We start from the raw sequence: 21,713 nt of genomic DNA, 5'->3' as shown, positions 1-21,713 counted from the left end.
ATGATGTATAGATTTGAATTTTATTCGTTATTACTGAATTAGATATCACAGTAAATTATTCTTAAATATCCTCGATTTTAAATAACATCCTTGACTTAATCGGTGGTTATTCTGGATTTGAATTCAGTAACTATCTTGAATAAACTCTGGAACTTTGAGGTATTGTTCCACTCTATTGAATTTTTTGGCGATTCTATATACCCATTTAAAAGCTTAATTTTATTTTTGCTACCATTATATATAAAACTATAACATGCATAATTGTAAAATTATATTTAAAAAAAAACCTTATTTCTAAAAATTATTTACTTAAATTTCGAATCTGTCATCAAAACAACTTCAAACATTCTTTATTTTAGAGTTAGTTTTATACTATTATATATGTATTTAGGTCCCTTACTATCAGTCAATTTCAGATAAAATTATTTCAGAATTGTGTATATGATCACCACCTATGCTTGGGATCTGAATAGCATACTCTTGTCGTGGTGGTTGATGTAAGGAAAGAATAAAATAGGAAATATTGTTAAATGTATTAGAGGGATTATTGTTGCATCAGGATTTAGAAAAAGTATTTGTGAAAATAGAAAATGTGCCGAATCTTTAAATATCATTCAAATATATAAGATTCAGTCAAGAAAATCAGTATGTTGAATGTTTTAAATTTGATCCATGTGACAAGACCGTGAAACTAAATATGCATAGAAGTCAATAGCATTTTAATTATTTTATAAAGTGTGTACAAAGAAAGGTCCAATTATAGAGAACATGCAAGCCCTCCCTCTAAATGAACCGAAAAATTGTATTAAAATCCGCGCTACAGGCCTATTTTTAAAAAATATATTTAAATTGTATTAATCAGTTGGAAAATCATATAAAGGAAGCGTTTAATATTTTCAATATTCCTTTAAAAAAATTAAAATTCTTCTCTATCTAAACTAGTAGCTAACCTAAACTTTAAGAAAGAGAAAAAAAATTAAAACTTCCTAGATTTTCCGTTCTAGTCTGAAACATACCCGGTATGCAAGTTTTTCCAGCTGCTGGATCTAAATTTAAATTCAAGAAAATCCTCACTGCCCTTCCAATTTTAACAAAAAATAATTTTTATACACGATTATAATTTACATATTTTCTAATATATAAATTTTATTTGGCAAATGTTTTAAATAAATTATTAATTTTGTTTTAAGCCAAAAAATAAAATTTAAAAAAAAACGAGAAATATTTTTTTAATTAATCGCAGCACAGCTAAATCCATCCCGCTTGTACCAATTATATTCTTGATATTTTGGTGTTTCAAAACAATATTTTCTTCTCTAATAATAAATATATTTATTATATAATTATACACATTTTAAAGGAGTACAATATTTATTTTGGTCATATTTAAATAAATCATATATGTTATGCTTGTAAAAGAATAAGAAAAATTATATGTTTTTCAAATACTCATTTTAGCAAAATTTTTTGTTTAGAATACTATTATTAATTAAATTAATCTATACAATGTCGATTTAATTGATCTAAAAAGGGAATGATCATTTTATACAAAAAAGGAAAATATATAAATTCCCAAATTAAATGTTATGAATGTGTGCCTTAAGGATTTCTTGAGAAAACGGAAAAAAATATAATATTTGTAACTATATAAAACCTTTTTACAGGTTTCCCAGGGGAACAAAAATTTAACTATATATATATGAGATGTATAACGAGTTTTTACTTATAATATAATGCCAAATTTAGAGTAGACAAGATGGTTCATCTTAAGATTTTTTAAAAAAATGATTATTAAAAATGGGAAAATAAAGTTGAAATTCTTTAGTTTTTCTAATATTTTATTCCAATCAAAAATAAGCTAGAAAAAAAATACTAAATCATAATGCTACTTGATTGATTATTTTTTTTAAAAAAAAATACGATTTTAAAAAGGAATGTAAAAAAAAAAAATACAAATTAAAAAATAAATATTTAAACGACTAACATATGATTTATATAATATAATTATATCTAATTTAACATGTTTCTAGTATGTATATATATAATATATATTTAAGAAGATAGAAATGGTTTATGGATATTCAGTATTCTTTCGATTTATTGGTCTTCAGCCATAAATAAAACTAAAGAATTGGTTGCTCTTTTGCTCTAATTTTCAAGCGTATCGTTTTAATTTAAACATTAATTTGGGCAAATAAATTATCTCACAAAAGCGAAATCGTAAATTATCACATTTTAAAACATATGATTATGATAAGTTTTTTTATGTCTTGGGTGCGTCTCCAAACCACCAAACTTCTAATCTATCAACTATAAAATCCTCTTTGAGCGTGAGAGGGGGATTGGCGAAAGTTTCGCAAGAATGTGTTCGGCCGTGATAAAAATTGGCGCCCAGCCAAAGACCATATAAGCCCCTTGATTTTGAGGATATTTAAATTTTTTTTAAAAAAAAATATTTATTAAGTAATAAAATCAAGCTCCATGAAAATGATTAACGGATGGAGTTATAAACCCTATAATTAAGAGACGTAAGATTCTACAAATTAAAGGGGGAATTAGGTGATGTAAAATTTATATTTAAGATAAGAATACGATAAGTTTTAAAACAATATAGGGAGAGGGGGGGGGCTCTATTCCTTTTCATTTTTCTATATAAATAGATAACGAGAAGAGCGGGGGGGGGGGGGGTATATGGCATAAGATTCGCGAATTTATTCTTTATCCCCTGTTATCAATTTTTTGTAAAAATTTTCAATCTTAACTTAATAATTAAATTAGTGATTAATTTTATTTTTAAAAGACCTGATATGGATATTCAGCAAAATATTATCTACTTATATAAATATCAACTACTACTACGATCAAATCCCTAAACTTTTTTAAATCAAAATATTGGGAGATTTAAAAGGGCCGGACGTCATTTTAAATGTAAATGGGCCTATAAATATGTTATTTTTTACTTTCCAGAGCCTATGGCTAAACTATCCAAGTTTCCTTGTATAAAATAGTTATTTTCTCCGGTCCAATTAAACACCTTTAAATTTTTATTTATAATAAAATATAATTTGTTAAGGTTTTAATAAAAGAGAGAAATAAACAAGCAACATCTTTCGAAGGAAAGATTTTTTTTCAAAAAAAATATGCAACCTGAAAAGAGGGGTAGAATGTGTATAAAAAGGTTTCTCCGTTTCCATAAAAATGTTCGCTGGGTTTGAAAGGGCAAGAGGCTAAAGCTCCAAAAACCTTTTTAAAATATAAAATATTTTTTTAAACTAATTCTAATTTAATAGTTTTTAATGAATATGAACAGATTTTTCTTAACAAATTAGAGGTTGGCCACAGGATGATCTAACCTTAAAACCGGGCTGAAAATAATATATTTTTTTGCAAACACATTAGCAAAAATATTTTTAAAGTCAATTGTATAGTTTAGCTAAAGTGATATCTTAATTATGTTTATAAAAAAAATTAAAATAATTATTTCAATCACCTCACTCTTTAATAGTTGACTATAATTAAATAAGGATTTTAATGGTATATTTAATTTAATATTTGGAATAATAACAAATCTTAAATTTAGTTCTTAAACAAGATCTCGTTCATTTTTCAGAATATTTTCTCAATGTTTTTCTTTTAGATTTTTAACTATTTGGTTTTGACCGGGATTGGAATAATATGTTTTTAAGGGTCTAGAAAATACATTAGTAGTAAAAGTCATATGTAATTCTGACGATAAAAAATTTTTTCGTGTTGTAACTTACTTTCGCGTCCTTATCCTTAATGACTAGAAGGACGGGGCTGTCATTGTCGCAAGCCTGCAACTTGTTGTACATTGTGTTGAAACTGTATCCGTGCTTGTTATTGCTGTAGGCTAGGATCCAATAATAGCCTATAGCTCTGGCCGGTAGCCTTTTGTTAAGCTGAAATTATGCAATTGATAAATAAAACATTGTTCATATCCTATCTTTAAATAATTGTTAATGAAATCAATATTATGTCTTTTTTACATAATCCACTTTTCTATCTATGATCTCAATTAAACCTAATCTCATAATTTAAAAGACATTTTGTGCCAGTTAAAAAAAAATTTTAAGAAAATTAATAAAGCTTTGGAATTGGTAATTTTCAAATATATATATTTATTGAAAATTGGGCTTCCGTTTTATCATGTAAGGTATCAGTCGCTGTCACTATACCTCTAAAAATGAAATCGAGTTAGACATTTGTAATTTGAAATATTCATAACAGATAATGAACTGCTCAATATAATCATCATGACTCTACTTATATAATTATCAAATCAAGCTTTATTGCTGGGAGTAAAAGCTGCATTTTTACAAAAAAAATGAACTTCGTTTTTTTGAAAGGATGGCTCAACCTTAAAAGGATCTAATAACATATGCCTGTAAATTGAGCCGAATTTGCTTATTAACTAACTATGTAACGACTAATATCTTCGACAATTGAAGAGAAACGGATAGCAATATGGAAAAAAAAATCATTTTAAATTTATATTTTTTTTCCTTCTATTCTTAACAATATAAGAATGAACTATCATTTAGGTCTAAGCTAAATAATTAGATCTTGAAGATATTTATATATAAACCTGTATAATTTGATCGTCGTCAAGTATGGAACTGGTATCGAGCAGTGATGGAATATCGGGATTGTAATCTTGGAGTGGTGGCGATGCATCCTTTTTAGGACATTCTAATAGCTAAAATTTGGAAGAAGAAAAAAAGAGGATCAATAAGCTATAATTTATATTACAGCACATTTTGCTAACAATAAAATATAAAAATTCACAATAAAATATCAATATTATAGTAAAATTACTATATCATGGTTCAGAGAATATTTCTATTTATGAAGAAAGGTATCTAACTAAGCAATGACATCAATGACCCTCTTCGTTTTTTTAAATGTGTGTATACTAAAGTCAGCTGTTATAGTAGACGCCATTGAGAGGAATTTAGTTTAAAACTGCCCTAAATACCTTTCAATAACGGACTTAATGCATTTTAAATAAACAAATCGTCAGTCTAGTCTGTGTTAGTATTTTAGGTCATTTAAAATCAAATAGATGCGAAATAGATATTTATTACAGTAACCCTCATCGCAAAAACAAATCACCCAATAGGTTACTCGCATGTCCCAATAAAAATATATTTGGCGATAAGAAAAAAAATTTTCTAACAAACATAATTCGGTTCAGGGTAATAAGAATCATTTTTTTTTCTTCTTTTCAATATCGAATAGCAGCATTATTTCAATTAAAATGAATTAATCCCTACCCTTCCCTAGATTTTGAAAGAGATATTACCTAGAAGGAAAAGATGGATTTTTTTGTGACTCAACAAGCTTAATTTTTCATTGTTGAGCGCAATTTTCTTTCAAAGTTTTAGATTTATTTTTTAAATAAATCAACTTTATAATATTCCTTATTCCTGGATCTCGCCAGAAAATGATGATATCTGATCACATTTTAAAAACAATGTCTATTGGATAGTTATAATAATAAATATTTTATAATTATATTATTATTTTTTAAGACGTTAAATTACTTCCCATTCTTTGCTATTTTTCGCGGTGGCAGTCTTTCTAAGTTCGTACTTCTTGGAACTTTTTTCCTCGGCGAGGTAAATAGAGCACTCTTCCAAGAATATAAAAATCTTTTTGGCGCTAAAATTGTTTGTAAACATAATAAAATAAAAATTCATTATCTCTTCTCTCTATATTATCTCCCATATTTAAATTTTCTTCTAAAATAAACGATTACGAAAAATAAAAAAAAAATATATAAAAAGATAAGAATTTACTCGGAAGGGAGTAGACAGAACCAGTACTCATTGCCCCCATCCCCATTTTTCGCGTCTGGCAACGTATCGATATCCAGAAAAATTACCTTCTCCGTATCGTGATTATGATGGTAAAGGAGTGTCAGAGAAGACGTGGATTGGTTTTTTAAATCCATAGGATGAGCGTTGATTGTTTCATTATCTATAATTAAATTTTATTATAAACGATTTTTTTTAAAGATTCCATTTATCCAATATATTTCTTTAACAATCTCCTTGTTAACGTCCATATCATAATGTTAGATGGGTCATGCCGCTGATAATCCTTTTTACGAATATTGAAAAGCCTCGCTAAGCCCAATTTTTTTTTACCTTCTTTCGGCATAAAATATTTTTTTTAGCATGGACCAGGAAAATTTGCATTATTCAAGGTCAAAAAAAATTAATTTTTTACAGAAATCTTAGTCCAAAAAAAATATTGTTTTTTTATAAGATGATTATCTACGAACCATTTTTGGAATTTTCTGATTGCTCGTTAAAAAGGATCGACTTCAAGGCGGCAGGCCAATGCTGGCTCAAGTATTCCAAACCGCTAATTATGGATATGTTAACTCGCTGCGCTTCGCTCATTTTATGAGCTTTAATTTTCGTCTCGAAATCGTCATCTTTATCCTTATCATGGGGTGTATTGTTGGAGATATCTTCGATTTTACTGTCGACCTTTAAAACGGGTTTACTTTTGGCAGAGTTTAATATTATTTCTTTATCCATGCGAGTTTGGTCAGTGTGAATGGAATACGTTCTAAAGTTAAATATAGGAAGGTGGCAAACTAAACTTTTAAAAATAGATATAATTTAGAATTCTACTTCTATTTCTTAATTTGAGCGAATCATTTCAAAGGGTTAATTGGGGAAAAAAAGGAAATTTAATAAATCAATTATTTAATATATAATATAATACTCCATAAAAAAGGAACCAAAAATATTTTTTGATAAAGCTTCAATGAACAATATTTCTGAAAATCTATAAGGGGGTATTTACCCATCTTTTTCTCCATATATATCGATATCCCGAAACAACCTAGCTAATCGGAGCTGGTTGAAAGGTAAAGTCACGCTAAGATCTGTCGAATCGAACATAGTAGCGGTGGGAGTTAGTAATAATGTGCCGATTAACTGTTTTAATTTTTTTTTTTAATTTAATTAAAGATGTAAAAATTTATATGATTAATCAACAAAATAAAACTATGGCTATTTATGAATGTAAATTTTGTTTTCAAATTCTAGCTCAACCAGATCAAAAAAAACATGCCTTATGGTCGAAAATCGGGGAAATCGTGATTTGATTAAATTTCATTTTTTTTCTTCTAAAAAGCTTGATGCGAAGTCACAAACTATATAAAATTTTGTAGCCCTTAAAATTCTACTTTAATAAGAAATTTTTTTTTAAAAAAAAATTAAAATATTCCCATAAACCGATTTTTTGTTTTTTTAAACTTAAATTTAATTAAAATACATAATATAGATGAATATAATATATTACGTAAAAGATATCTTTGTAAGTAAAAATATCATTTTTATAAACAATCTATTTAATAGAACCGACATGATGTTTTGAGGAGATTAAGCAAGCAGCCCTTAGAACTAAAAAAAATTCCGCCTGAAAAAATAAAATATTTTCTCAAACTAGAAGGGCTACAAAATGATACACATAATTTGTGATTCTTTCATACATTTATATTATATGAAGAGGAAAAAAAAAATTAGATTTGATGAAATCAATATTTTTGGATCTGGTTTCTAATTGTTTAAAACTTAAATAAGTATAATATCTTAAAGGGAGGTTAGGTTTGATTTCACAACAAAACCATGTGGCAATATTTAACGTTAATTTCTTATATAACTCACAATTCATCCCCTTAGCCATTATTTTTATAATATCTGATCTTGAAAAATAAATTACGGGTTCAGGGGCGTCATATCTCAAATATACGGCTCGGCACTTGAAAAATCTTTGGACGATAGGATCGTCCTCTTCCGACTCCGTTTCGTAGGATTGCGAATAAAATCGAGAGTCGTGTGAATATGTAGGCCTAGATGCGGATCCCAGGTTAAAACTCTTAGACTGTTAGTAAATTAAGAAGGAGAAAAAATTTATACCTTATTTCCATCTTCAAAATTTATCATTAAGCGTTATTAAAATAGCGTGCTAATTTATTTTTTTATAGCTTTAACTGATAGTTAGGCTACCTAATATCTTCTTATTTGAAAAATAGCCATTGTGTAACAACCAATAAAGAAATATCATTTAAAATTTGGAAGGCACTATTTATAACCCTATTCTTGATTAAGTTTGAAATGATACTTTTCAAAAAAAAAATGAATTTTTTATTGTAGAGAGGAACAGTTTGATAGAAAATTGTAGCAAAATATTTCAATAAATAATTTTGAAAGATTAATAATGAAAGAAAGAATGACAAAAAGAAAAAAATGAATGAAAGAAAGAAGGAAAGAAAGAAGCATCTAGAAACCGGAAAAATTTATAGGAATCGATTCTGGGCCGGTTTTAACAAAAGTGTAAGTAATTTATATAAATATTGTTTAAAATGTTTAGTTATTCATTTTCGAGGATTTATTTAATGTTCAAATTTTTTTTAAAATTACTTCAAAAAGATTTTAAAACCAGAATAAGAATAGAGTCAAATTCAAGAACCGGAAACGAAACAGGGTTACATTTTGGAACCGGGAGTAGGACCCCTTTTTCAAAATTTTAGCGGCACCATTTTTAAAAAAATAAAATAAAATTATTTTGAAAAAAAAACGTAGGAACAAATGTCCCAGAATCCAAATAATGTTGAATGTTTTCGATTTAATAATTTCCTTTATCTGATAAGTATTAATATAAAAAAACACCCATTCGACGAACCATGTCCCACCCAGCGACAATTACCTACCTAACATCTTTTGAAAATAAGAATCATTTATTCATACATTTTTTTCAAACGATATCTTCGAGTGCTTATTAACGGAAGAGATTAGTGAGAATCAGCTTACGGGAATCGAAGAAAAAATGGTAAGCGACCATATTCAAAAATGAGCCTTTTATAATTTCAACCTTAAAAATAATTTTAAATGAAATTATGTGATTTAACTATTCTTTATTTGGATGGGAAAGAGAGTGAAGGTGTCCCGTCCCAAAGTTATCGTCATCTGGACGTGTCTGGTGGCAAAACGTCTTTCGGGACGCGTCCCATAACAAAATAAGATTCCTATTCTGAATATTATTTTTAAAAAGGTTTTCCGGTTCCCAAACAAAAACTCTTTCGAATAATAAAAATTAGTTACACTTTTGTTAGGTTAGGACAACTTCCTGCCCCAAAAAAAAAATTCACAAAAGGGATTCGAGATTCCGGTTCCAAATTCTGGGTAAAGAGAATCGTTTAAGTATATTCATTTAACCTTAGAACTGAATAGTTTTACGTTGGCGGATTCGGGGTTTGATTGCAATGGATGAGCATTGGGAATGGAAGATATGGTCGAACTTCGAAATCTAACAGGGTCAACTTCTACTTCTGATTGGGGTTGATGAGGTGGTAATTGGTAAGAAGCGTTTGGTACTTTTATCAACTACAAAAAAAAGTTTGTTAATATAAAATATGTAATATCCTTCCATGATCATGTTTTAACAAATAGGCCCTAAGCTAATAATAGATTTACCTGTCCGGGGTATAACATTCTAGAGGACATTTTATTCAATTTGACCAATTCCGATGGCAGTATATCGTATTTCAGAGCGATGTTCTCTATCGTGTCACGCGATTCAACCTAATCATTCAAACAAACAAACAAGAATAATTAAAAAGGATAGATGGTAACGAACTTCTGTTTGGTAATTTTAAATAAAAAAAAATTAGCTCATCCCAATTATCAAACTATCAAACTTTTCACGATTTAAATTGATAAATCGTAAAAAATTAAAATACAGGGAACGAGTTTAACTTTGCCACATTTTAGAAATTATCATTTATCTTTTTATAAGAAAACGTGATTTATTTTTTACAGAATAAATTATAAGTTTTTTTTAAAGTACGAAAGTAATATATTTTTTTGTGTTAAAAATTCTAAATGATAGATAACCCATATTTTGATGATCATTAAAAAAATTTATGATGCATCTTTCCATCTATTATATTATAGTATTGATATGGAAGTTTTTTTTCCCCATTTTTGCTGGTCTATCATGCATCTTTCCAGCTATTATAATATGGTTTTAACACTAAGAATTTTTAGTTCTTTGCTGGCTTATTCCATTCTGGCACAAATATAAAGCTTAGAGATAATGAAATCGATCAATGGGCATTTTTACAGCCAATTACATTGTACTCGTAGTAATTTTTTTAATTGTAGTATTCCCTTAATAAATGAATCTGGTTGACAAATATTCCCTTAAATTTCCAATTTTATCCCCTACAAAGTTAATTAATTTTTTCGTAACGTGCAAAGTTGTCGTACTTCATTATGTAATATGATCTTTTTCTCTAAAGTATTTCTAACTTCTAATTTCAATCTCTTTTTCTTTATCCATCCTGTCCTGCTATCTTTGTTTACAATTTTTATCATTTTTGAAAGATGAAAGATATTTTAACCGGCAACTGATATTGTGGGGATTCGCCTCCCTCTACTCACGTGCCTGCGCAAACCTCGACTTGAACCAATACAAACAAACGGTTCCAATTGAGGATTTCTAAAAAAATGATCGTTGTTAATCCACTTTTGGATACATTTTTGACTCAAATAAATGAACGATATCTGATTCATCAAATGGCCCTATTCAATTTACAAATATTTTTAACTCCTTCTGGAGCTATATATTAAATCCTGATATTGAAAAAATTAGTCAAATTTTATTTCGAGAATAATAAATATATATCTCTTAGATCTGATAGCCAATTAATTTCATAATTTAAATCCTAAATCCTGGTATATGAAAGATAAATTTTGGTATATAATCCCTCCAAGAAAAGCGATGGAAGCAATGCAAACTTAAAAGATATATTTTGGAGTTTTTTTTCTTCAAAATATATTAAAATTATTGTATATTTCGGCAACAATACCCCATTAGTAAAAGCACAAATGAGATCAAAAGTATATCTTAAAATGAATGGACTAGCAGCTTATGAATCCAGATTAAATCTCTATTCAAAACAAGTTGTTAAAAAAATTGGAGCAATGGTAAAGATTAATTTTCATTTAGGTAACGGTATTTTAATTAACTTCTTTAATTATCGTATAATCTTTGATTCCACATTTCCCTGTGATTTTACATACCGATTATAAGTTGAAATATTATTTTAACAATATTACATTCGCTTCTTAAATATTTTTATAAAATTTTACATAGCGATTATTGATTATATAAAATATATATGTGTTAGCGGCAAGGCAATGTCTTATTTTTTTCAACTTTAAATCATTTATTGAGCACGTTTTTTTTAATAAAGATATTACTGGAAATTTATTCCATCATGTTTGAAATACCTACCCTTTGATTTTCAGACAATTTTGTCATGAACTTTTGAACTCATTACAAATCTATACCAGTTTTTATCATATAAATTATAAATGACTCAAAAGCTAAGAGTAAAATTCTTTACAATTCCTTTAAATAGGTATTCTAAACATGCTGGAATACATTTTTTTAAGGTATAATCATATTTTTTTTTAAAAAAAAATGCGTTCAAAAAATGATTTAAACTTGTAAAAATAATACGTTGCCGGATTGCCTCTAACATATATATAATATATATAAAGCAAATGGATGAAATAAAATAAATATAAAAATTGTTACATTAATTCACAAATCCGGGCCGGCCGAAAATTCACAAATCCGGGCCGGCCGAAAATTAAAAATCCGGGTAGGGTCGTTTTTAAAACCGGGGTGGGCCATAATATTTTTTCACAAATCAGTGCCGAGCCGTGCAATTAGTATCTCTGCAGATCTCTGGTATTTTTTAATATTTTATTATTCGCGTTCAAAATTGTCATTTTTGATATGGTTGGTATAATAATTATATCGATTAGTTCTATATTAAAATTTTAATGTTCCAAAAAAAAAAACTACCCCCTTTCCCCTCCCCCACTGCAGAATTCCTGTTAATTAAATTTAAAAAAATTTGATTAATACATGTCTTAAATATATATTTTTTTTTATTAGTAAAAAAAAAAATGTGAAGTAATAATATTTTATAGCCAATTTTTGCTTTCTTTTCAATAACTTCTTTTTACAATAAATTTTCATTTGAAAAACTTTGATTTTCAATAATAAACATTCGAAATCATAATTAATTTATAATAAGGTTATAATAAAAATATGTCAAAAAAATATCAAAGCTTTTATATAGCGCACAAATCGAACGTCTCAACGCAGCGTTTCAAAACGCAAATAAAAAAAAATGTAATCGTAGCTATTTTTAAATTGAACCGTTAATTTCCATTTTTTTAAAAAAAATATGAAAACTTCTAAATTTAAAACAAAAATAAATGCTGTCCAATTTATACGAATGCATTTAAAATGTGTGTTTTGAAACGCTAAATTTTTGCGCATTATAATACAGATATTTAAATAAAATATAACGGTTTTAAAATGGGACTCGCATTTTACCCATCATACCATTAAAAAGACCATATAACTATCATTTTTTAATTAGTAAAAAAAAATATATATATATATAACTGCGAAATCGGTAATGTGATAATAATGACAGAATAAATATATATAAAATGACAGATATCTAAGCAGACATATTAGAGACCCGAATTCCCGAATCATTAGATGAAAATTATTTCAATAAATGATATATTTGTGAATACGATGTGTGGCTTAACATATGTTTTTATGATTATGTTAACATCGCGCGAAATCAGGTTGGCCTAATTCGAGGCAGACTTAAAGATAAACCAGACTTTAAAGTCAATCTTTTAAAACAATGGTAGGATCTTAAAATTTAAATCAAACCTGGGTTAGGCCTGATACATTTAAATAACCGGGTCAATTCAAATGGCCTAAGACTTATTAAGAAGCCTCATTAGTAAAAAAAAAATACCTTGGCTTACAAACGGAATCAATGACACTCAATAATACTAATCTAGACTAACGATTCGTTTATTACATTAAAAAAACATGTATAGGAGTCAGCTAGAGACGTCGTTTTGTGAGATGCATGTCGACTAAGTGGCATCTATGTTTTTGTTTAAAAATATTTAGGAGTCAGCTGGAGACGTCATTTTGTGATATGCAAGTTGACTAAATGACATTTTAAAAAAATATATATAAATTCTATTTTTTAGACCTGGAAAACTTAGCGGAATGAGCCTGATTTTGCCTTCAACCATACAAAAAAAGTATATGTTAAGCCTATTCGCAAAATGGTGGTCGTTTCATTTTGTTTGAACTAGGCCTTTTAATTTAAATATATCAAAAGATAAACGTTATTTAGTCTCAGTGCAAACCACAAAATGGAGTCTACAGCTGTATAATATGCTTCCAATCAATTAATCGTCAATCTAGAGGTTATTATAATGATTTAATTCTCTCATTATTACGAATAATAGAAACCATGGTGAAACTAACCGTGTACGAATTATATTGTAATTGATTGTCGGAAGTTGACGTTTGATTGTCGCTGAAAGAGGCAAGTTTGTGCAATTGCTTCATAGAAATATCCCTCAGTATCTCTAACATCTGATAAACATTATTTCATATTTTTTTTAAAAAAAAAAATACAATTTAATAAAAAAAAAATTCAATTTAATAAAAAAAAATAGGTTTTTACCAAATTATTAATAATAATGTATTCTCGAGAAAAAAAAGGAAAGATTGACAAAATAAATGGATATTTAAAAGGTAATTCAAATGTCAGGGAGGGGGGTGGGAATAAAATTTATACTTTTCAAAACGCTGAATTAATGAAATACTATATCAAATATATATTTCAAAAAAAAATATTTTAATGATGTCGTTTTCATGAAATCGTGGGGAAAAAAAAAATATTCATTCAAAAGGATAATGAGTGTATGTTTTTCAGTGTAGCTTTTAACAACACTGATAACTTTTGTATATAAAATAGATTTGCTAGCCTGGCTCGTCTATCATGCATAAATTGGAATATAATAACTTGCTTTTCATTTTAAAATATAAAAAAAAACTATTAGGGAATTTTTGATAGACTGATCTCACTCATTTCACTGGCTGTGGCTAGAATTTTAACGATTACTACTATTGATCAAAAGGAAAATTATACTCACGAATTATGAATTATTTTCATCCTCCGGGAAACATAAATTTATATATTTTTTTATAATATTCGAATTTCGATTAATCAACATTTAACACTCTATGCGATTCAGTGCCAATTTTTAGATGATTTTGATTTGAATAAAAAAAAACATAAAAAGACAAACAGAGAAAACGAATGTTATATCGAAAAAAAACAATCTTGAAGTTTTTCGCCTTACGAATGGCTTGACAAAGAGGAAAACGGAAAAAGAAGCACTCACCTCAAGATCTAGCAGATCGTTTACTCGTGTCTAGCGATGCAAAACCGCTTCATTCGAGCCGATTTTTAAAAACTGTAACTCAATATTTCGACCAGAAATGTCCAAGCCTTTGTGTCTATGAGAGCAAAATCTTCAAGCCCTCGTAATATTTTTCTGAATATGCTTAGAAGTTTGATTTCATAAGAATCGAAATAGATCGGATACTGATCTTTTTAATTTATAGATAAATAAACCAGGGTTGTGAACCGATCCCATGGATAAAGTGCATTTTTAATGAAGAACTTATTCCCAAACCCCACTCCCCGAACACTAAACCAAAAACTCTTCCTGGGAAATTGTTATGATTTTAAACTTATACCCCAAAAAAATCTTTTCATTTAAATTTATTTTTAATAACAATTTGATTGACGTTTTTGAACACGAACAAAAATTTTTTAACCGAACTTTTGAACAAATATTGCCTAGACCTCTTCACCAAAAGAGGGCTAACCCCCTTCTGCCACCTTCTAGAATAATCTCAAGGCGTATGTAAATATTAGCGGCCGAAATCGCCATTTTCTTAAAACGCGGATAAATCGAGGCTTTACACAAGACTACCCTATGGGCGTGATATTATGTAAGTCTTTTTTTACTGGTGTTATTTATATGAATTTTAATATTACATTTTAAAAAAATCGATATAACTAATAATAGTTGAAGATAATGATTTGTTGCCATCAACTTTGTCATAATAATTAAATTTAATAGAGGCATTTTCCCTCGTTAAAAAATATAAAATATTAATAATTTTAGTAAAAAGTAAAAACCTTCTCCCAAACATTTTACATAAATTTATTTATAAATGAGTTATTTTCTAGCTGGATAAAACAGGTTTAAGTTGATGGGAATGGAAAAGTGATTATTAAAAAATAAAAACTTCCATTAGGAACATATATATTTGAATACTTATGATCAGCACTATTAGTATTCAATTCGTCGAATAAAAAAATATAATTTTTTAGCAAATATTTTACGCGCGAAATAATTTTTCTAATTTTATAAGAAAAATTTTCGTCATCGCTAATCCACATTCGCCAATTTTTTTTATGGCGAAACGCTTATCGCGAACCTTTTAAAGCGAAATACATGACTTTTATGGCAAATCAATAATTCGCAAAAGTTTTATAATAAAGCTATTATCGCTAAAATACAGAGTAAACTATTTCGTGAATCCTATGTCGAGAGAATCACCGCGAACATTATATCGCGAAGGAAATACCGCGATAATTGCAATTGATTGATTTTATTTAGAAACGATTCAGAAAAATTATCATAAAATTATAAAAAAAATTTGCTATTCTGCCTATATCCCTTTTGGCCAAAGTTTTATTTTAAAAGAATCAAGCAGGAATACAGGTTTTAAAAATATTATCATTGGGTTTATATGATCCTAGTTTAAACTTGATCCTTACTGGAAGTAGAAAAAATGGAGAAAATAACATTTATGGTTCTGATGATATCAATTTATCATCTCGGATTCTTAAGGCACAGATAAGTGTAAAGTATGGGAGTGAATAGTTTTAGCAATAATTAGGTTTAAGCTATCTTTGATTTTTGATAATATATAGTTATATAATACCGCTATTATTAATCCTTGGAAACTTCAATTTTGAATTTAAATAAATTTTTGTGGATGTCTGACCCACCCCCCCCCCTCCTAGGTTAATAATAACGCGGATGATTAATGAACGTTATTTTGTATGTGTAAATTCCTAATATATATTCAAATATATTCTCTAAATGCTTCGAAAGCGAAATTAAATTCTTTGGTTAAGTTCATTGCAAATGTAACTAGTCATTTTAAAAACACCACTGAACGAGAATATGATTAAGATACTTTTTTTGTATTACAATCATGTAAAGTTTGAAATAATTTTAAATGATGTGAAAAAAATTTTTTTTATAACTAATATTTATCAAATATTTATAATATACCATATATTCTAAATGCTAAAGCAAATTAAAATTTTTTGGTTATAACTGATGTTTAGTTCATTGTTAAAGTAACTAGTTATTTTAACAACACCATTGAAGGAGAATAGAATTAAGATACTTTTTTTATTACAATCATGCAAAGTTTCAAAAAATTTCAGTTGATGTGTTTGTTGATTGCTTCTTTTTTCAGTTATCAATAATATTTATCATCAAATATTTATCAGAGACTTTCAAGACCCGGTCTAAGCCCGGCTCTTATTTTTTTTTTAAATATACCCGGGCCGGATATGGAAGTTTTTTTAAAAATATCCGGGCCGGGCCGTATATTTTAAAACCAAATATTTGAAATCGCCATTATTAGCTATAATAATCAAAAATAAATATAATATATATTTTTAAAAAAATCCGGGCCGGGCCTGAATATATAAAACCCGGGCCGGGCCGAAAAATTTTTTTAAAAAAATAATCCGGCCGTGCCGTGTAAATGGTACCTCTACAGGTCCCTGATATTTATAATATATAAATACTATACGGTAATATTTTGCCATTTTTTTTGTCATCCATTATGTAAAATAAAATTTTTCTTTGAATTGAAAAAAATATTATTTAAATTTGAAATATTTTATATAATAAAAAAGAAATAAAATATTTTACAAAAAAAAAGATTTGAAAATCAAACCAGATATTTGCGCCTCAACCAGAACGTATATCTCTGAGTTACAAGCCATTTTTTTAAAAAAAACAAGAGTTTATATAGACAAAGTTTTCCAATTTATTAAAATAGACTAATTAAATAATATTTTATTAATCATAGATTAAATAGAATTTGATTATGGGAGGGTTATATTGGCTGTATTAATTTTTACTTTTAATTAGTATTGAGAGAAACCTTGAAATAAATATGAATAGATAATATAAACTCAGCACCATGAATGAATACAATAAAATAATATTTAGAAAATTTCAAAGGCTTATGTAAAAATCGAATAACCATCAAGACGAGTGTAAAAGGTTAGGTTATAAGGTTGCCGAGGATATGTTGCAAACTCCGAAATTGAAAATGAAATAATGGAAGAAAAGAAAATGAACCCCAAAAAGGATGGAATATTTATATAAGGGAACTAACGGTTTATAAGTTAGTTGGTTTTTATTTTAAGTATAATAATGGAGCCTTTGTAATTATTTAAATGAGTAAACTGAGTTAGACTTATATTCATGTTTAGTATGTCTAATATAGTTTTGTTTAGCCAGTAAGTCTTGTAGTTACAGTATCTATTGTTCTTATATATTGGAAGCCAACTTAGGGCTTCATAAGCCAGGTTATATTCCGCATTTCTCAATATATACGAGAACAGCTGAATTCTTCTTTTCATTTTTATAATATAGCTTAACTTTTTTTCTATTAGCTTCTTTTTTAGAGAATTTTAACACCCAGCCTCCCCCCACTCCCTCCTAATGACCCAAACATGCGGACTTCGAGTGATAGCAAATAGCACTCAATTTTTCAACCCTTCACCACAAAGGTGGGGTAGATAATACCCCACGGCTTTTATAATCTTGGTAATAAAAAAACCTGAAGATATTTTGACCTAATTTTTATAGTAGTTTAATATTTTCTTATAAAGAATATATCTACCAAATTTCAAGATAATTGATTTGATATTTTTTTAAATATTTGCAATTTGTTGAGCTTGGGGTAGTATAGGTCCCACCTTTGTACTTAATTTTTTTTTTCACTATTTTTTTTTATTAATAAATATTATTGTATATTACAAACTAATATATAAAATTGAAAAAAAAAATTTTATTTGTAAATTTTTCATTGTTATATTGTTACTCAAAATTTTAAAATTTTATACTATTTTTTTTTCTTGTGGAGCAAAATACAATAAAATTAGCATATGGAAAATTTAATATCATCAAGTTCTGGAAGTATTTTCTATTTAATATTTATAAAATTTATATAGGTGAAGTAGATTTTGCGTCAGATGATGATTATTTGTATAAAAGCAATCACAACTCGGAGACAGAGGAGGACATTATAGATAGTGATGTGTATGAAGATAGCTATAAATATTGTTACAGTAAAATATGCTATTCTTTAACCCTTCACTACAAAGGTGGAAAAAACTCCCTTAACTACAAAGGTGGGATCTATTTTACCCCAAATTTTGATTAGCTATATCTCAAAACATATTAAAAATTGAGATCTAAAATTCTGAGTATATATTTAAAAAATATTGGAGATAATAAATACAAAATCTTAGATTAATATTTACTTCCAAAAAAAAGTTAGACAAATTTTCTTAAAGTTACTGAAATAAAATTTTCTTTTTGAGTACTTCCTTTAATTATGGTATTATCACTAAATAAAATTCAAAAAATGCAAATTTTATTAAATATTTTATTAAATCAATGTTGAATAATGATAATTACATAAATTTTTTAAAAAATATCATATATCAAAAAAAATATTAATCATCAAATATCATGTAAAATTTTGAGATAACATTCGCGGCAAATTGTATGCATATGATCTTTACAAATAAATTTTGAACAATTTAAGCAAATTAATGTTGTTTTTTATCTTTCACCCTTGGACACACATAACATCTTCCCTTTTTATTTATTGGAATATGTTTTTCATCAATTATGTTGAGAACGTCCCCTATGTTGTTACGTAATAGTCTATTTATACGAGGGTTCTCGTATCTATTGGTCATAAATGGAGTTATCAGCTCCATACCTAATAATTTTATAAATTTATACCTTTTTATAGTCAACAAATTTTTGGCTTTATAAACTATTAGGGCATTTATTATTGAAATATTTATCATAGTATAAAAAATGGTAAGTGGCCATCTATTTAATCTCCTAGATATGGAATATATTGAACAAAGTTGATCCACTACATCAACTCCTGCTTTGGTTAAATTATAAAAAGTTATAATTTCTGGTTTTAACAATTCACCAGTTGTTACATCAATTTTATTATCATAATGTAATGTTGAAAGCAACACTACATTCTTATACCTTTTTGGTATATATGAAACAATAGTAGTATTTTCTTTGAATCCAAATAAACTTGAATATATTTCTCTTTTTTTATTAAAAAATAATGCAGGTAACTGCTTTTTATTTTTTTTAATAGTCCCTACTATTGCTAGGGAATGTGAAGATAATAAATAATTAGCTAATTCATAGCTAGTAAACCAATTGTCCATTGTAATATTTCTATTACTTTTTAAAATTGGTTGAATTAGTCTTTCAACTACATCAAATGGCTTGTTTGACAATTTGTATGGCCCTTCTGGCTGATTGCCAGTATATAATTCTGTTTTTAATGTATAAAAAGTTCTAGAATAAACTAGAGCATATATTTTCAGACCATATTTTGATGGTTTATTTGGCATATATTGCCTTAATGGACATTTTCCTTTGAATGCAGGAAGCATTTCATCAATAGTAACATATTGTCCAACAGAATAAGAATTATTGCAATTATCATTAAAAATATCAAAAATTTCTCTAATATGTGTGGCTTTATCAAGTGCTTTCCTTGTATTTCTTGTATTCATATCATCAAATCTAAGCACTTTCAATAGAAATTGGAATCTATTTATATTCATAGTATATCTAAATATATCAACACCAAATCCATCCTTATTCCATAAATCTCTTATATTTTGATGACTGGATTTATAAACTCCGGCTATCATTAGCAAACCAAAACCAACTAAGGCATTCAATTCATTTTCATCCATTTTGGCATGATAAACAGAGTCATCTTTTTCAGACTCAATCTTTTGATTTGTATATTTTAAAATTAAATCTGTAATATTAGGTGAAATGAATAATTTGAGCCTTTCTAGTGGTGATTTTGCATTTTTGGCATGAGATTTATCCCCTGGCAAACATGATATTATATTATGGGATCTTGTCCTTTTTTGTGTAGGGCATTCCATATTCCATTTAGTTTTTCCATTTTTACCTTCATATTTTTATATAATTTATTAACTCTTCACTACAAAGGTGGGGAAAATAATACCCCACGGCTTTTATAATCTTGGTAATAAAGAAACCTGAAGATATTTTGACCTAGTTTTTATAGTAGTTTAATATTTTCTTATAAAGAATATATCTACCAAATATCAAGATAATTGATTTGATATTTTTTTAAATATTTGCAATTTGTTGAGCTTGGGGTAGTATAGGTCCCACCTTTGTACTTAATTTTTTTTTTTCACTATTTTTTTTTATTGATAAATATTATTGTATATTACGAACTAATATATAAAATTGAAAAAAAAAATTTTATTTGTAAATTTTTCATTGTTATATTGTTACTCAAAATTTTAAAATTTTATACTATTATTTTTTTTTGTGGAGCAAAATACTATAAAATTAGCATATGGAAAATTTAATATCATCAAGTTCTGGAAGTATTTTCTATTTAATATTTGATATTTATAAAATTTATATAGGTGAAGTAGATTTTGAGTCAGATAATGATTATTTGTATAACAGCAATCACAACTCGGAGACAGAGAAGGACAATATAGATAGTGATGTGTGTGAAGATAGCTATAAATATTGTTACAGTAAAATATGCTAGTCTTTAATAAATTATATGAAAATATGAAGGTAAAGATGGAAAAACTAAATGGAATATGGAATGCCCTACACAAAAAAGGACAAGATCCCATAATATAATATCATGTTTGCCAGGGGATAAATCTCATGCCAAAAATGCAAAATCACCATTAGAAAGGCTCAAATTATTCATTTCACCTAATATTACAGATTTAATTTTAAAATATACAAATCAAAAGATTGAGTCCATTGAAAAAGATGACTCTGTTTATCATGCCAAAATGGATGAAAATGAATTGAATGCCTTAGTTGGTTTTGGTTTGCTAATGATAGCCGGAGTTTATAAATCCAGTCATCAAAATATAAGAGATTTATGGAATAAGGATGGATTTGGTGTTGATATATTTAGATATACTATGAATATAAATAGATTCCAATTTCTATTGAAAGTGCTTAGATTTGATGATATGAATACAAGAAATACAAGGAAAGCACTTGATAAAGCCACACATATTAGAGAAATTTTTGATATTTTTAATGATAATTGCAATAATTCTTATTCTGTTGGACAATATGTTACTATTGATGAAATGCTTCCTGCATTCAAAGGAAAATGTCCATTTAGGCAATATATGCCAAATAAACCATCAAAATATGGTCTGGAAATATATGCTCTAGTTGATTCTAGAACTTTTTATACATTAAAAACAGAATTATATACTGGCAAATAGCCAGAAAGGCCATATAAATTGTCAAACAAGCCATTTAATGTAGTTAAAAGACTAATTCAAC

General features: G+C 27.3%; 2 protein-coding genes and 1 long non-coding RNA gene across 5 annotated transcripts in view; 1 reads left to right on the top strand and 2 right to left on the bottom strand.

Annotated features, from left to right (window-relative positions):
• Positions 1–2,000: 2,000 nt before the first annotated feature.
• LOC135929325 (oxidation resistance protein 1-like) overlaps positions 2,001–21,713 on the bottom strand; it is a 35,255-nt gene continuing 15,542 nt past the window's right edge. For all 3 annotated transcript variants that reach the window (XM_065465858.1, XM_065465859.1, XM_065465860.1), the window contains exons 2-14: positions 13,429–13,539; positions 9,516–9,623; positions 9,258–9,425; positions 7,762–7,923; positions 6,841–6,974; positions 6,308–6,600; positions 5,820–6,000; positions 5,565–5,682; positions 4,607–4,717; positions 3,762–3,920; positions 3,148–3,243; positions 2,961–3,034; positions 2,001–2,414 (exon numbers count right to left, since the gene is read on the bottom strand). In XM_065465858.1, coding sequence (XP_065321930.1) covers positions 2,264–2,414; positions 2,961–3,034; positions 3,148–3,243; positions 3,762–3,920; positions 4,607–4,717; positions 5,565–5,682; positions 5,820–6,000; positions 6,308–6,600; positions 6,841–6,974; positions 7,762–7,923; positions 9,258–9,425; positions 9,516–9,623; positions 13,429–13,539 — 1,866 coding nt within the window. In that variant the 3' untranslated portion in view covers positions 2,001–2,263. The remainder of the gene's footprint in view (positions 2,415–2,960; positions 3,035–3,147; positions 3,244–3,761; positions 3,921–4,606; positions 4,718–5,564; positions 5,683–5,819; positions 6,001–6,307; positions 6,601–6,840; positions 6,975–7,761; positions 7,924–9,257; positions 9,426–9,515; positions 9,624–13,428; positions 13,540–21,713) is intronic.
• Positions 18,899–20,293, bottom strand: LOC135930299 (piggyBac transposable element-derived protein 4-like). The gene is made up of 2 exons (XM_065467080.1): positions 19,570–20,293; positions 18,899–19,074 (listed from the first exon to the last, which is right to left on the bottom strand). The coding sequence occupies exons 1-2, from the start codon at positions 20,291–20,293 to the stop codon at positions 18,899–18,901; spliced, it is 900 nt and encodes a 299-aa protein (XP_065323152.1).
• LOC135930518 (uncharacterized) lies at positions 20,665–21,059 on the top strand. Its single transcript, XR_010572803.1, has 3 exons — positions 20,665–20,770; positions 20,813–20,929; positions 20,973–21,059. It is a non-coding gene; the product is annotated as an uncharacterized LOC135930518 (long non-coding RNA).

Source organism: Gordionus sp. m RMFG-2023, chromosome 5 (genome assembly GCF_954871325.1).
Source record: "Gordionus sp. m RMFG-2023 chromosome 5, tfGorSpeb1-WG-v2, whole genome shotgun sequence".
NCBI lineage: Eukaryota > Metazoa > Nematomorpha > Gordioida > Chordodea > Parachordodidae > Gordionus > Gordionus sp. m RMFG-2023.
The sequence above is the reverse complement of the archived record's forward strand: the minus strand, read 5'-3'. Positions and strand labels throughout refer to the sequence as shown.

What these genes read in the sequence shown, in the direction of transcription:
- LOC135930299 (XM_065467080.1), bottom strand. Translation starts at nt 20,293, where the DNA reads ATGGAATGCCCTACACAAAAAAGGACAAGATCCCATAATATAATATCA. An exon ending in AATTCAACCAATTTTAAAAA is followed by an intron (nt 19,075 to 19,569) that starts GTAATAGAAATA and finishes TAAAATTATTAG; the next exon opens with GTATGGAGCTGATAACTCCA.